The 15,809-nt window shown below is 37.2% G+C and overlaps 1 protein-coding gene across 9 annotated transcripts in view; it reads left to right on the top strand.

Moving 5' to 3' along the window:
• The window catches only part of LOC101741049 (choline-phosphate cytidylyltransferase B), a 30,667-nt gene that overhangs the window by 13,099 nt on the left and 1,759 nt on the right, over positions 1–15,809 (top strand). For all 9 annotated transcript variants that reach the window (XM_004922930.3, XM_012697381.3, XM_062672689.1 and 6 more), the window contains 4 exons: positions 5,626–5,848; positions 8,880–8,977; positions 12,967–13,129; positions 13,782–13,951. In XM_004922930.3, the coding sequence (XP_004922987.1) occupies positions 5,626–5,848; positions 8,880–8,977; positions 12,967–13,129; positions 13,782–13,951 (654 nt within the window). The remainder of the gene's footprint in view (positions 1–5,625; positions 5,849–8,879; positions 8,978–12,966; positions 13,130–13,781; positions 13,952–15,809) is intronic.

The following is a 15,809-nucleotide window of genomic DNA, read 5'->3' as shown; positions in this document are numbered from 1 at the left end:
TATTTATTTCCCCACCACGAGTACACGTGGTACTTTTGGACGTGGATCAGAATGAACTAACTAACAATTATAGTAACTAAACGATTATAAAAAAAATCTATCCGTGGGTACGAAAACTTCTTACTGGTGGTAGGACCTCTTGAGAGTCCGCGCGGGTAGGTACCACCACCCTGCTTATTTCTGCCGTGAAGCAGTAATGCGTTTCGGTTTGAAGGGTGGGGCAGCCGTTTTTACTATACCTGAGACCTTAGAACTTATGTTTCAAGGTGGGTGACGTATTTACGTTGTTGATGTCTATGGGCTACAGTAACCACGTAACACCAGGTGGGCTGTGAGCTCGTCCACCCATCAAAGCAATTAAAAAAATATATGAACACTGTAAATTCTTCGGGACTACGGAGATATTTATTATAATGAAATTGTTTTTTTTTTTATTCTTTATTAGTGCCATACACCTATTAGGTTAAGTCGGCTATAATGACAATAATACGAAAAAAATACGCTTTATTAAACCGTAAATGTAGTTTTAATTAAGTCTGTGTCTGGCGAATACCGTACAAGATACTACTTATACTAATTTCTTTTGAACTGCGGATTCAAAATGTTAAATTCTATGAAAGATTTGTTATACTAAAACTAAAAATTGTTGTTGCGGCGAATTAATTCAGAACACTGACACATGCAATTAGCTCAGTACCCCTGGTTGGAAACGAATTAATCAATAATATTATTTTGAGATAATTTCGGTGACATTCCATAGCCCTTGCGTGCGGTTTCGCATACGTGGTCAAGGAAAAGTGGTTTAGGTGCCGTGAGAATGAGACGATTTTTTTATTACTTTCGGGATAGATAAAAAGTAGCCTATCATTACTACCTTCATATAAAACTATCACTTAAAATAAATCATTTAATCAGTTACGAAGTGAAAAAGGGATAGACACACAAACACACTTTCACATAATTTTAGTATGGAAGTATGTACTAATCGTAAATGCTGCCACCCACCCTGAGACATGAGTTTTAAGTCCCAGTTTTTATAGTACAACGGCTGTCCCACCATTCAAACCGAAACGCATTACCTGCTTTACGGCAGAAATAGGCAGGCTGGTAGTACTTAACTGTGGGGTCCCACGCGATGCCTTATTATTAGTAAAAAATGACCGACCTAAAAAATTTAAAAGCGTCCTATGTTTGAAGTTATAAAAGTGTCTACATATAGTATTAGCAGCTAACAAAACAGACTGTTTCGGGATTTATTTTTACGCTATGATATTCAGTATGCCCGTAGTAAAGCTACCATATCACGAATAACATTGAACAGTTGACACGAGCCGGGATTTTACTCCGGACATATTATAATAGTGACGAAACATCACGCCACTCTGTTATCAGTGGACTGCTAATGGCACGATGCTTGAACCTTGACACAACGGACATGTAAATAGCTCAATGCTACATATATATAATTCGTTTAGGTAGAATGAAAATATTGCAGTTTTTTCGATAGCGTCTATAGCCAGAGCTCATGGTGCACCTATGAAGCCGCACTCTCAATTGAATTATCTGTTGTCTCGTTCTTCAGAACCGAATGCGCGTTATTTGTTGAAGAGCTACCTATTTCTGGTAATGGCCAGGTAATGGCTGGTGCCTTTCAGTTTGAAAGGCGGGACATACGTTAAAATACAGTTACTTCGCCTACTGGAGGTGGATGATGGCGTTCACTTATGATGTATATGAACTCTGGTAACTGGTTAACACAATGTGGGTATGTCTTTTTAGCAATAAAAGACACAAAGTATTTTGGAAAATAAATTATAACAAATAATAATATTATTCAAGACTGGTCGAGTGATTTTTGGTTGATGCTCGAACAAACAATCATATAAATGTGGGTTATGTTGTGGTTGGTAGGTACAGCATCCCTCTTTACATCAGGCGGGCCGTGATATCGTTCACTTTCCTATGCATTATATAAATAAAACATTATCGCCCTATCAGAATCCTTTTTATTAGTCGAATGTACGGATTGCAACATCCAATATTTTAAATTCGCTAGTAATGTTTAATATGTAAGCTTAACCCGAATTTCGACCAGATGATTTTATTTTATTAAGTCTGTCCAGCCATTTAGCAGAGGGCACGATACTGAACTGTTTGTAATTTTATTTCAACGGTCTCCGACAAGTGGATTGCTACGACACCCAAAAGTTTTTATTTTTATTGCTTAGATGCCTTAGCAAGAGCAGTGCATTGCATAATCTACCACTGGATAGGAATCGCGTCCCAGTGAGAGAATCCGACGAGAAACTCAGCAAGCAATCCGAGATCCAATAAGTTCAAAAGGAGCATATAAATAATCTAAGACCTCCTGTCGCTCAACAACCAGCATCCAAACCTTGCATGAGACAGAACTCATGAAAAGGCAAAGGGGGGAAAGTGAAGCGCTTAGTGCGGAGCACATCTCTCCCATCACCCTCCCCCTCGGGACGCCGGACTGGCGGTCGTCGGCGCCACGACCACCAGTCCTCTCGGTCGGCAGGCTATCCGAAGCCCGCATAGATGGCGCCGGTTAGAATGGTCTACCCTCGGAATACCCCGCTGGGTCAGAACCAGCGTGGGTTGAGGATAGCCGGCCTTCCATCACCCGGACGCTCTTGCATAAAACGCGTGCAGAGCAGCTTGCACGTCGTCTTCTTAGGTCCCCTTCGCCGGCCGACATGTGAGAGAGACCCGAAACATTTAGAGGGCCAGGACTTGGGCGAAATCCGCCTCCCTGGCCCCCGCTCGACGGTGGCGGGCCTGCGCGTCTCGCACGCGCCCCGCCGCCTCCTTCTGCGATATGGCGCACTCGCAGAAGTCGAGCATCGCCTTCCACGACTCGTCGTCACCGAGCATTGATGCCACAACACCCGGCAACGACAAGTCGTTTCCTATTTTTGCGACAAGGACACGGCGCCACCCCTCCCATGCGGGGCAGGCGACGAGCGTGTGCTCCGCCGTGTCCAAGTCGCAACCACAATGGTGGCACTCTGCCGTCAGCTCGGCGATCCGGTGCAGGAACTCACCGAAGCAACCATGCCCAGTGAGCACCTGCGTGAGCCGGAAAGTGAGGCGTCCTTTGTCACGATTCACCCAATTCACAAGAACCGGGCGAATCGCCTCGACGGTCCTAATCAAAATTAAATAACGCATTTACTTTTGCCGCTAATTTAACATTCGAACACGCGAGACGAAACTTCATTTGATATTGTAATAACTTTATTATGTTTGAACTTGGGTTGAATGAATTGGGTCTTATTGTGGCTCTGCCAAGTAGTCCGCAGGGGATATTTTTTTTAATTTAAACACTAAATGAATGATGATAAATCATTAATAAATCTATATATTAATACGTGAAGAAAACATTTTGTATCCCTTTTTACGCAAATTGCGCGTACGGAGGACTATGAAATTTCCCACACTTATAGAGAATATAGAGAATGAATGCAGAATGCTAATTTTTTTTTTAATTATGCATTAATAATACATTAAATCAATAAATAAAAACATTATACACACTAACATGTGTTTGATACACACACACACACACACACACACACACATTTATACTCTTTTATTTATTGTCAAACTTTTGTTATGGCTTAAAGTCTGTGTTCAAATTGAGAATTGGTTAATATTGTTTATCTTTAATATTATTTGTATATAGTGTGATCTTGGTGAAATCTGTGAATAAAGAAATATAATATATTAGTATTTGACAATGGACCGTAATAATGTTCAAACTTATAATTTCAATTAATTATAGTTGAATTTCGACTACTGCGGGACTACTACCTAGTTCTAAGAAATATGTGTTGTGCCTTTAACTATAATTGTAGGTAATGAGAAATTTAATAATTGGGTTTAGACACGTTTGTGTGTTTATGTTCTGTGTTCGCGCGTCCATTTGATTTTATTTTAAAATTTTAAACTAAAACTACTTTTACGGCTTAGTCTCAAGTTTAATAATTTCTTTTTTTTATTATTCCGTGGTCACAAACGATTCTCAGTCGCTAACGTGAGATTAAACCGTAATTATGGTTTTGGTTATTATTATTTTACGACTCGCCGATAACCGAAGAATTTATACTAGTGTTGTTTGTTTCTGAGTAAAGGCTAAGCCTATTTTAACACGCTTATTTTATCGTATGACAAATTCTTACTCTATATCCCACAAACTATTGCACGAAAACCACAGCGAAGCATGACTGGATTTAACTTGTATTAAATAAATACATACATATATCTATAAATATAGATGCGGACTTTTATCATATAATCTGCTGTAGGTCATTTATAAATAGATAACAATATCTCCAACAATAATTATGTCGAAATCTGATTTTTTTATAGTTAAGTCTAACACACAGTTAGATCGGTATTTTTTTTTGGTTGCATCTTTTGCATCTCATTTGTAATTACTAGCCTTCGATACAAAACACATCATAGCTTTGCAACAGAAATATGTAAGACGTGTAGTGTTCGGGTAGTTATTAGGATTACTCAAAGTAACTTAGGTTTTTTTTCCTATTTATGCTGATAGCTATTTCAGCTTGTCCTTGATGTGTAGGTGAGCTCACGGGGCTCAAACCGGGAGTGTTGCTAACACTGGCCCTAGCGAGAGCAGTGCTTCGCAGAATCTACCACCGCATCGGAAACGCGATCCACTGAGAAGATCCGGCGAGATACTCAGTGGGCTGTGTCTATGGGTTAATTTATTTGTCGAGCCCTTCGTCACAAGCGACGGGTTCGGCGCGGACGGTGACCGGTGCTTGATGTACCTAAAAGCACCGTTAATGGATCGGGAGGATCCGTAACGACGTGTTTAGGTCGCATATTTACCATTCGGTCCACCATATCGGGTATGAGGCTTAGGTAGGAGAGATTTACGTAATAACTTACCATTTCTATACCTACAATAATATTAACCCTTTCGCCACGACAGGCTTCGCTGCAAAGTGTTTCGCGCGAAACGGAGCTCCTTACTGAAAAATGCACACGTCACCAATTATGTATAGGCAGTGTTTTTAGCCGGTGAATATGGTAACACGTTGTGTACAGGCGGCATATTATAGTGGGTGACTATAAACCAATAGTAGCGAAAGTGTTTTAAAAAAACAAGCCTTACTTTCTTGTTGATACTCCTCAGTGGTGAAAATTATTTACGCGGATCTGTCGAGGAGGACTTAAATACATTTTATCTTTAGTTTTATTTAGAAAAGTAGTATCAGCGAAGATTGATCGGACGTTAATGTTAGTGGCCCGAGCAGGATTTGGTTACAGTTCACGTCAATTTTTCTTTTTGCTTATATTTGTGGACTAGCTCACAGCCCACTTGGTGTTAAGTGGTTACTGGAGACCATAGACATCTACAACGCAAATGCCGCCACCCACCTTAAGACATAAGTTCTAAGGTCTCAGGTATAGTTACAACGGCTGCCCCACCCTTCAAACCCAAACGCATTACTGCTTCACGGCAGAAATAGGCGGGGAGGTGGTACGTACCCGTGCGGACTCACAAGAGGGCCTACCACCAGTTTGTCAAACACAATGACCGCATTGTAATGGCGAATGTTGTTGTTTCAGTCGCTACGACACGCGGCCCCGTTCAGTACGGATCCCATGGCGTTGGCTGAACGGGATTCGTGTCACTACGGGCGGATACCACGCGCCGCGGCACTGGCCGGCACCGCGGGCCGCAAGGTCAGGGTCTACTCGGACGGGATCTACGACATGTTCCACCAGGGGCACGCGAGGCAATTGCAACAAGCGAAAACCGTCTTCCCTAATGTTTATCTAATAGTAGGAGGTAAGGGAAGCTATGAAGCCACGTAATTCACAGATGTTTCTCTTGTGTTTATTTATTTAGTTGCACCGCCAAAGCAACCATAAAAAAACATTGACAAATTGACAAGAAGTACATGACAGATGTCACCTTGACAGTGCAATAGTTGACAACAACTTGAAATTAAATAAACATTTGTGTGCAAACTGTTTGATGCAAACCTTCATACACGATTTTTTGAATTCGATTCGATTTGCTCATATTTATTTCAATATACGATTTGTACTCATAAATCTAAGTAAAGTATTGAATAATTACGTTAACACGAATAAGTAAATAATTGTAAACCAATCTGGGCACTTGAAGCATCCATATTTATATCTGATAGATACGTATGTACTCCCTACGTATGAGTCGTCTATTATCAAAGGTGGCAATCTGTACATTTGGACAAAAAATTTTTATTGATATGTCAATACAGATTTATTTGAATATAATCGTCTCCTTCAAAGAATACGGTTCAAAACCTGCATTAAATAAAGGTTAATAGTTAACCTGTTATTTATCTAAGATGTCGTTCCGAAGAGTTTTGTGACTGCCAATATAATACAAAGTCAATAATTCGTTTTTCTGATTTACCAATCATTGTCCAAAAGTCAGATTGCCGCCTTTGATAATAGTCGACTCGTATGTATTCTGAACATATGCATGGCCAAGACATGAAAATATAATACTTTTCATCTATACTAAAGCTATCTATAAAATTTACTCGAATTTTCCATGACTATAATTAAAACTGTTTTTACGATTTAAACTCGCATTTTTTATTGTCATTCAATTATTTCAAACAGTAGATATTTAGTGGTCACGAACGACAAATAATGTGTTGATTTGTTCGACAATTGCATATTATTTCCATGACCGGACACATAAACATCGTTCGACTGTTTAAAATAATATAAATTCATTAAAGTTTTGTGAACATTCCATTCATATAAAAATACGCAATTTGCATAACTATGTCGTACGTAATAAGGACCGCTTAATTACCTAAGCCGGTAAGAGGTGATAACACTTAAATGATAAGCAAGTCTGCCGCCAGGTGACTGTAGAGAAATGTATCACGCACTCAGACACCCCATTGAATCAATAATATTTTAATCGTAACAAGTGTTGTTGTGAACTTTACGTCTTCAAAGCGAGAGTCTCTGATTGGTCGGAATAAGTCGGACGATGATACCGGGCACACGTGTTCAAATACAAAAAAAAAACATTATAATTAATAATTTTTATCTATGTGCGGATTGGTTTTCGATCGGTCGTTTATCTTTAGCCGCGCCGGGCCTTCAGACCGTGGCCTTGTGCACTTTGATTTACTTCCTAGAAAGTGATTTAAGGCCTAGGCCGCACTACGGTTAAACCGAAGCGGCTTAAAGCCGTGTGAGCTTATGAAATAGGAAAACGAATACAAGCAGCCGCACTTGCGGTTCTTTCCCGCGACTGTATTTAAAACCGCGTAATGTTACAAAATTATCGCGGAAAAAAACCGCAATAAAATTTGTAATCCATATAACTAGTTGGACGTACACGCACTATGTGCAGCCGCGGGCGGTTCTTTGAAATGAGAAATACATTTGCGAAATTTTGTATCCATGAAGGTAATGTATGGACGCACATCGAGCAGAACTTTAATGAAGCTAGCTACTGACATCCGATAGAAACTTAAAAATTTATCTGAATATTATCTCAAATTTTGATATTTCTTATGAAAGAAACCTTTCTCAAATCTATGGCTGGCAAGATGATGAGCCCAACATTTGTGAAATTTTCGTTGACATCTTTTTTTCTATTTCTTAGTACCAGCTCAGCAATACATACTGCTCTTTTGAAATCCACCTTCAAAACGTGAAAATCGCGGTCGAATTCGCGGTTAATAATTGTAGTGTGTGCGTCTTAAACGGTTTCGCGGTTATAGCGGTTAACCGCTCCCGGGAAAAAACCGTAGTGCGGCCTAGGCCTAAGTCGCGAATCGGCAGACTCGTCGTCTGAGGGCGTATTCCTGTAAACACATACGTATATATATGTAATGTGTTGTTAATGAAACAAAAAACCAAGTTGTTGCTCTGCAAAGAGTTATTTATTATTATTATTTTATTAACTTATTTCTATACTTACAATTATTATAATTATTTTCGAACCTACAAAGAGAAACAAGATTGAAAGCTATTAGCTATTGCTTCAAAGTTTTACGTTGACCTTTTTTTAAACTGCAAGTTTTTTTTTTAAGAAAACACGTTATCATGTATCACGTTAAATGTTCACAATCGACTTCCACGGTGAAGGAATAACATCGTGTAATAAATATGAAACCCGCAAAATTATAATTTGCGTAATTACTGGTGGTAGGACCTCTTGTGAGTCCGCGCGGGCGGGTACCACCACCCTGCCTATTTCTGCCGCGAAACAGTAAAGCGTTTCGGTTTGAAGGGTGGGGCAGCCGTTGTAACTATACTGAGACCTTAGAACTTATATCTCAAGGTGGGTGGCGCATTTGCGTTGTGGATGTCTATGGGCTCCAGTAACCACTTAACACCAGGTGGGCTGTGAGCTCGTCCACCCATCTAAGCAATAAAAAAAAATTAAAAAAAAAATCTTTTTGAATGTACAAAGCCATAGAGCAATTTCAATTATAGAATGAACATAACTTCCACCATAGATAGTACTATTATGATAGTCAAAGCTAATGCGCGGGAAATTTAAATGTAATGAAAGGCCAAGAGAGCTTCATTTACATAATATATGTCCGTCGGTTGATAAACTATGCATTTTTTCTGTATAGTAGGAGCCGTTGTGACGGACGACGCTCGTATGACCAAGTTCCTAGTGATATTGATTAATTATTATTGATCAATGCCAATGGAGGAGTAAAACCTATTTAACTGTTTTATCTTATATTTATTGTATTTAAACAGGATGTTCGATAATGCGACTAAATTGTAACGTGCGTTGTCTTCTTGTGTTAGTAAAAGAGTTAATAGAACGTTTTATATTCCAGTATGTAGTGACCAGCTGACGCACAGTCGCAAGGGCAGGACGGTTATGACCGAAGATGAGAGGTACGAAGCCGTCCGACATTGCAGATACGTTGATGAGGTACGTAAATCCAAAATTTAATTAGTCTTATAAACGTGAAAGTGTGTTTGGCCTTTTTACAAGTCGAAATAAATTATCGAATTTACTTTTTTTGTTAGTTATAGTATTAGATGAGAAAATTGTCATAAGCTCTAATACCTTTTATCCCAAAAAAAAATACATTTCATTCCAACGGCAAAAAATTCCTTTTTTTTCTTTGCAAAAATTCCGTGACACTAGAAAAAATTATTGATACTTATCCTTAACGACTCATTTGAGAACGAGTAATACATAAATAATAAATACAATTTTTCTGCAATAACTTTGAGAAAGAAAGGCGAAATCTCAATTGCGTTAAATAACCGCTCAGACTAGAAATATTTTCTACATATTGTACAAAAAAAAAACAAGCAATGACGTCAATTAGGTGATAAATAAATATTGGTAATATACAATGAGTCGTTTATAAAAATAATAGGTATGTTTCGTGTTTCGTCTTATTTATAACTAACTCAATTGATGGTCTATTTCTTTTTATTTATTTTAATTTCAAAAGTTGCTATTCTGTGATCGTGAACTTATTTAAAACCGTTTTGTTCGTAATTCACAATAAATAATATCAACAGTCACTGGAATAATGAAATATGTAATTTAAAGCCTTCGTCAAACAGAACGCGTACTTACTTAACGTCGCGCTCTTAAAATTGACTAGATGAGTCTAACGCTCCTTGACGCAACGCATTCGCCAAATCATAGTGCCTTTCGATAGCAGTGGAAAATTTTAAAAGTATTAAGAAATCGAGTGATTCAGATGTGGCATTGTATAAGCATGGGTATTTTCTAACTATTTATATCATTTTTTCGGGCATTATCTAGTATTTTAATACACATTCAGGCGGACACTAAAATAAAATTTGTAAAAAATTACAACGCCTGACGTCAAAACGTCCTAACGCCGCGACAGAGCACTGCGTACTTATAGCGCTGGGGCTCTGTTTGACGGTATGTTACCATAGTAGTACATCACATCTCGGCGTCAGTTTAGCGCTCTGACGCGCGCTAATTACGCGTTCTGTTTGACGAACGCTTAAGAATACAAAAAAATAATAATATTCTTGTTGATAATTACAAATATTATTATAACATCGTTCTGCAAATAACGAGTGAAGCTAAGCCATGCTTATTTAATACTGGCGTAAATGAATGGCTGTGAACCTTTTTTTTATTGCCTAGATGGGTGGACGAGCTCACAGCCCACCTGGTGTTAAGCGGTTACTGAAGTCCATAGACATCTACAACGTAAATGCGCCACCCACCTTGAGATGTAAGTTCTAAGGGCATAAGTATAGTTACGACGGCTGCCCCACCCTTCAAACCGAAACGCATTACTGCTTCACGGCAGAAATAGACAGTGTGGTGGTACCTACCCGCGCGGACTCTCAAGAGGTCCTACCACCAGTAATAACCAGTTATGATAATTGTGTTACATCAAAAGATTTCTAGCTGCATAAAAGACTAGAATTCCCTTTGCCCTACATATTTTAAGCGTTTTGGTTACAAAGCCGATTCACAGATGTTTACCTAGGGCACATGCAGATTTTTTGTAAAAAACAAGCCTTTTAATAAAAAACAAAAATGCGAGCCCTGCTAAAACTTTTATAGACATCGTTTTCGCTGCCAAAATACTGGTTCTTTTTTTATATATCTTTGGTGAGATTTTTTTGTTTTAAGGATTTTTACCTGAAGTTCATAACTGTCATCGAGATAATTTTTGTAGACTAGCTAAAAATGCTTCAAAAGTTGTACTAGAACGTCGTTGTAAAATAGTATATTTAAACTCATTAGTAGGAATTTAATTGGTGACGTCACTATCCGCAATCTGCGTGTTTTTTTTTCCTCTATCTAACTACCTACAACCAGATTTAACTACTGAACCGTGCATCCGATTGACTTGAAACTTGGTATACATGTAGAAAATACATGTATTAATGGATAGGCTAATATTTATATGAGTGTTAGACTCCCTAATAGTAATGACAATAAATAATAATCTTAACTTTAAATGCCCAGCGATGCGGGCGAGTACGGCTAGTCATTAATGAAATTAAAATACTATATTCTTAATCAATCTTATTGTAATCTATATATTAATACGTGAAGCAAAAACTTTGTATCCCTTTTTACGAAAATTGCGCGGACGGAGGAGTATGAAATTTTCCACACTTACAGAGAATATAGAGAAGAAGTGCATAAAGCTAATATTTTTTTAAAATAATGCATAAAAGATACTTTAAATCAATAAATAAAACATTACACACACTACATACCGTGTATTTGACGCACACACGCATGTGACGCATGCATACTATTTCTTGTCAAACTTTTGTTCTTGACGTCTGTGGTCAAATTTAGAATAGATTAAATATTATTTGTTTTTATTTGTCTATTTTTTTTTATAGTATAGTCTTGGCGAAATTTGTGATTAAAGAAGTATAAAATACAATTATAATAGTGTACAAACTTACAATTCCAATTAATTATAATCGAATTTCGACTACTGCGGGACCTCTAGTAAAAATTCATACTTAAAATATTTCGATTGTCGTCACTTTCATCACTAATATAGTTTTCATTTCAATTGTCTGTCGAAATGTATCTTCGACGTATAATCAAGTACTTACAACATTCGTTAAACAAAATACGATTGTTCCACGTTACTCATGTATGTACGTAGGCGTGAAATATATTAGTCGAGTTTAAAACAAAAACTTACGTAATGTATTGATTATACGTAATGTATGATGGAAGCAAAATGTATTTGTCGATAGTAATCTGTCCAATGTAGGTAGGTTAGGTAGGATTGCACTTTATGACGTCACCGATTAAATGCGGTAGAAATGGCGAAATATTCCTACTAAAGATTTAAAATATATGTTGCTCGCTACATCGTTCTGGAACTAATTTCGAAGCAATTAAAACGGAACATCCGTAAAAAGCACTGTAGATTTATATTTCAGTAATAATTAATAATTGATAGTAAAATATAATATAATATGACTACGGATAGGTAAGCTGAGTGAGTCAAAATTAACTTCATTACAAGTTACGTTTTGTTTAAGACTCAATATATGTGTATTCTTAGATTTCCTTGTTGTGAATATCTGATGTATCACACAATTACCATTAGGCAATATACTTTACGTTTGTATGCAAAATAAAGGAATAGCAAATTTCCGAAATAAATTGATTATAATTATATTACTTATGTATGATCGATAATAATTAATCAACGTTCAATGAAGTATTAAGTACTTTCATTAATAAGGATTCGCTGTGCCACCGGTGCAGCTTTATATAGGATTCTTAAAAAACTCACAAACCTGACATGTTTTTTTAGAATAAACAAGTAATATAACCCATAGACACAGCCCACTGAGTTTCTCGCCGGATCTTCTCAGTGGGTCGCGTTTCCGATCCGGTGGTAGATTCTGCGAAGTGCTATTTGTTAATAGGTAAGCGTTATTTGCCGAACGATGTAATAATATTATTTGTAATCTCAACAAGAATTTTGATTTTTTTTTCGTATTCTTAAATTAGATATTACACTATTGCAATTGCTTTTGATATTATTTATTGTGAATTACGAACAAAACGGTTTTAAAATATAATTTAAAATCACATTTAATATAAATTTTTCGACTACTTTTACCGTGTGAGGTGTCGCTCTTTTCTATATATGTAGTAATATAAGCAAAAAAAGAATTTCATTTAATTTCATCCCAGTTGATTAATCTCCTAAATTATTCATCTTCATTTCATTTCACTCCATATTATCATTCTTCATAAAAATAAGATTAAAGAACAATTAAAACAAGACATGACTTAAAGGTCTAAGTTACCAGGTCATAAAATCCCTTAAAAAAAAAAACTAGACTACTAGAGCAATAATAAAAAAAAAAAACAATATTAAATTTTAATAGTGTTCTACAGTTCTTGTTTTTATTCGTAAGGTCGTAAGAGACGCTCCGTGGGAGTACGACGAAGAGTTTCTGGAGAAGCACAAGATCGATTTTCTAGCACACGACGACATCCCGTACACGACCGAGGACTGCGAGGACACGTACGCAATGATCAAAGCGAAGGACATGTTCGTGGCGACGCAAAGGACCGAAGGTCAGAGTCAATAATGAATTGTTATTTTTTTTTATTCGGATTAGGAATGTTTGTGACTTGTTGACAGAGGAAGTGTGAAAGTTGCCCCGATAATCAACAAATTAAAGAGCGGACAGTTAGCGCGGTATGGACATGTGATGCGTAGAGAGAAGATGCATGTGACTAGGAGATGTATGGAAATGGTAGTGCAGGGTAGAGGGGGAAGACGTCGACTTAAGAAGACATGGATGGAGTGTGCGAATGAAGATATGAGAGAGAGAGGAGTAAGTGTTGAGATGACGGCTGATAGAAGAGAATGGAAGAGAAAACTTAGCTGCGCCGACCCCACCTAGTGGGATAAGGTGTAGAAAAAGAAGAGGAGAATGTTTGTGACTTATTGCTAGAAACGAGATATTTATATTTAACAATTGGATTTCGAGAATGTTCTCCGTCGTTAGGCATTGGTGTCACATCGCTTAGGTACTTGCGTTTTTTTTTATGACATTGTTTTTGTCAATCCGTGTCTGGAGCGATAATTCAATTTCAATTTGTATTTTTGGGTCGTGACTTAGCAACGACAGTGTTTAATTTTTTTTGTCTTCGGGCATAGGGTTCTTCGCCTAAAGTGCCAAAATATAATGCCAATTAATATTATTTATCGTTTCCGTTTAAGGTGTTTCGACATCGGATATAGTCGCGAGGATAGTACGCGACTACGATATATACGTTAGAAGGAATTTAGCGCGTGGATACTCGGCCAAGGAGCTCAACGTTTCATTCTTAAACGAGAAGAAATTTCGACTACAAAACAAAATGGACGAACTTAAAGATAAAGGAAAAAAGGTATGTAAAAGAATATCAAGTAGAAAAAGTGTTATACCCGATCTTGTAGACCGAATGGTAAACAGTCGACGTTGCCCTAAACGCGTCATTACGGGTCCTCCCGATCCATTAACAGTGCTTTTAGGTACCTTAAGCACCGGTCACCGCCCTCGTCGAACCCGTCGCTTACGACGAAGGGCTCCACGAGTAAATTAACCCACAAACACAGCCCACTGAGTTTCTCGCCGGATCTTGGCAGTGGGTCGCGTTTCCGATCCGGTGGTAGATTCTGCGAAGCACTGCTCTTCCTACGACCAGTGCTAGCAACACTTCCGGCTTGAATCCCGAGAGTTCACCTACACGTTAGGATGAAGCTGAAATAGCCTCACAATGCTATCAGCACAGATAGTTTAAAAAAATAGGTGCTCTTAAAATAATGCATCTTTTGTTTTTTTTTGTTATTATGACCGTCCATTTTGTATGAAGTAGTCATCGTTTTCCATAGACAATACAACGTACATCCCTTTTATTGTCTGGCAAAATTGGCCGTCTTCTACGAACCAATGGGATATTAGGCCCACACCACACAACTTTTGTATAGTTAAGTAAAGAGAACAATTTGCTTATTAAAAATGCAAATGTTTTAAGATTACTTGGATCCTAACAGGGTATATTAAGTTTACCTCCAATATTTCAATGCATTATTATTAAAGTTTTCCTTCATATGTATTCATGTATGTATATACAGTCAAAATCTGTTATAACGACATCGAAGGGACTGCTCATATTCAGTCGTAAAAACCGATAGTCGTAACAACCGGTGATGTTTAATGTGTATCGTGCAAGTACAAACAAATCGATAGGGAATTATTGGAAAAATATATTTACATAATACGCAATTTTTCTGCAATATTAATTTGTTTTCTTTTTCTTTGCGACATTTTGAAAGTTTCACGAATAACTCCACAAAGTTTTGGTGCGTCTTGTGTATAGATAAGAAACAAACTAACTGAAGAGATATGAAGAAGCGGGCTTTGACTACCGCATAACACGTGTTTTGTTTCTAAGAATTAGAAAAGACCCTACACTAAACTAAATCCTATTGTTTTCTTTCCCGATTTTAAAAGCCATTGAAGACAAATGTGGATACCTATTCAAATTGTTTACAATACAGCTTAGCCGGTCGTTCTAACAGATCTAATTCTCCGAAATATTAGTTAAATGTGGTCGTTTTATGAGGTATGTCGTTATTGCCAATGTCGTAGAAAGCAATATTTCTAATAAGGCGGTCATATGCATTCAGCCGGGACCTTTGTTCTTGGTTATTATAACCGGCATGTTGTATTAAACGATGTCGCAGTAAACGGTTTTGACTGTATGTACCTATGTATTTTAGATGAGCTACACTCGGCTACTAAATCAGACCCTTATATTTTTTACCAAATAGATTAAGTTGTAAGATAAAAAGGCCAAAAACTAAAAATATAAAATTTGAATAATTATTTAAAAAAAAGGTGTATTAGTAAAATATTTAGTTTCTCATTTTATCACTTGTGAATTAAATATACTCGGGTACGAGACCTTAACAGTACTTATCTTTTAAAAAATAACAAGGCTACAGAGTTCTATGACCTTATCTATATAATAAACCTGATTATTAAAAAAAAATGAAGCCGTTGATCTCACATTCTTGAAACTGGTTCGAAAAATAAATTACCTAAAAACCTCGAATGAGGATATGAATTAAAAAGAAGTGGTGGTTGTAACATACCTTTACATTCCGAATGTGTAATTTTTTTTATTAAATACTAGCTGACCCGGCAGACTTCGTAGTGCCTCAATCGATAAATAAAAGACCTAAACTTTTGTATAAAAGAAA

Source organism: Bombyx mori, chromosome 15 (genome assembly GCF_030269925.1).
Source record: "Bombyx mori chromosome 15, ASM3026992v2".
Lineage (NCBI taxonomy): Eukaryota > Metazoa > Arthropoda > Insecta > Lepidoptera > Bombycidae > Bombyx > Bombyx mori.
Note: the sequence above shows the minus strand (reverse complement) of the source record. Positions and strands in the feature narration are given on the sequence as shown.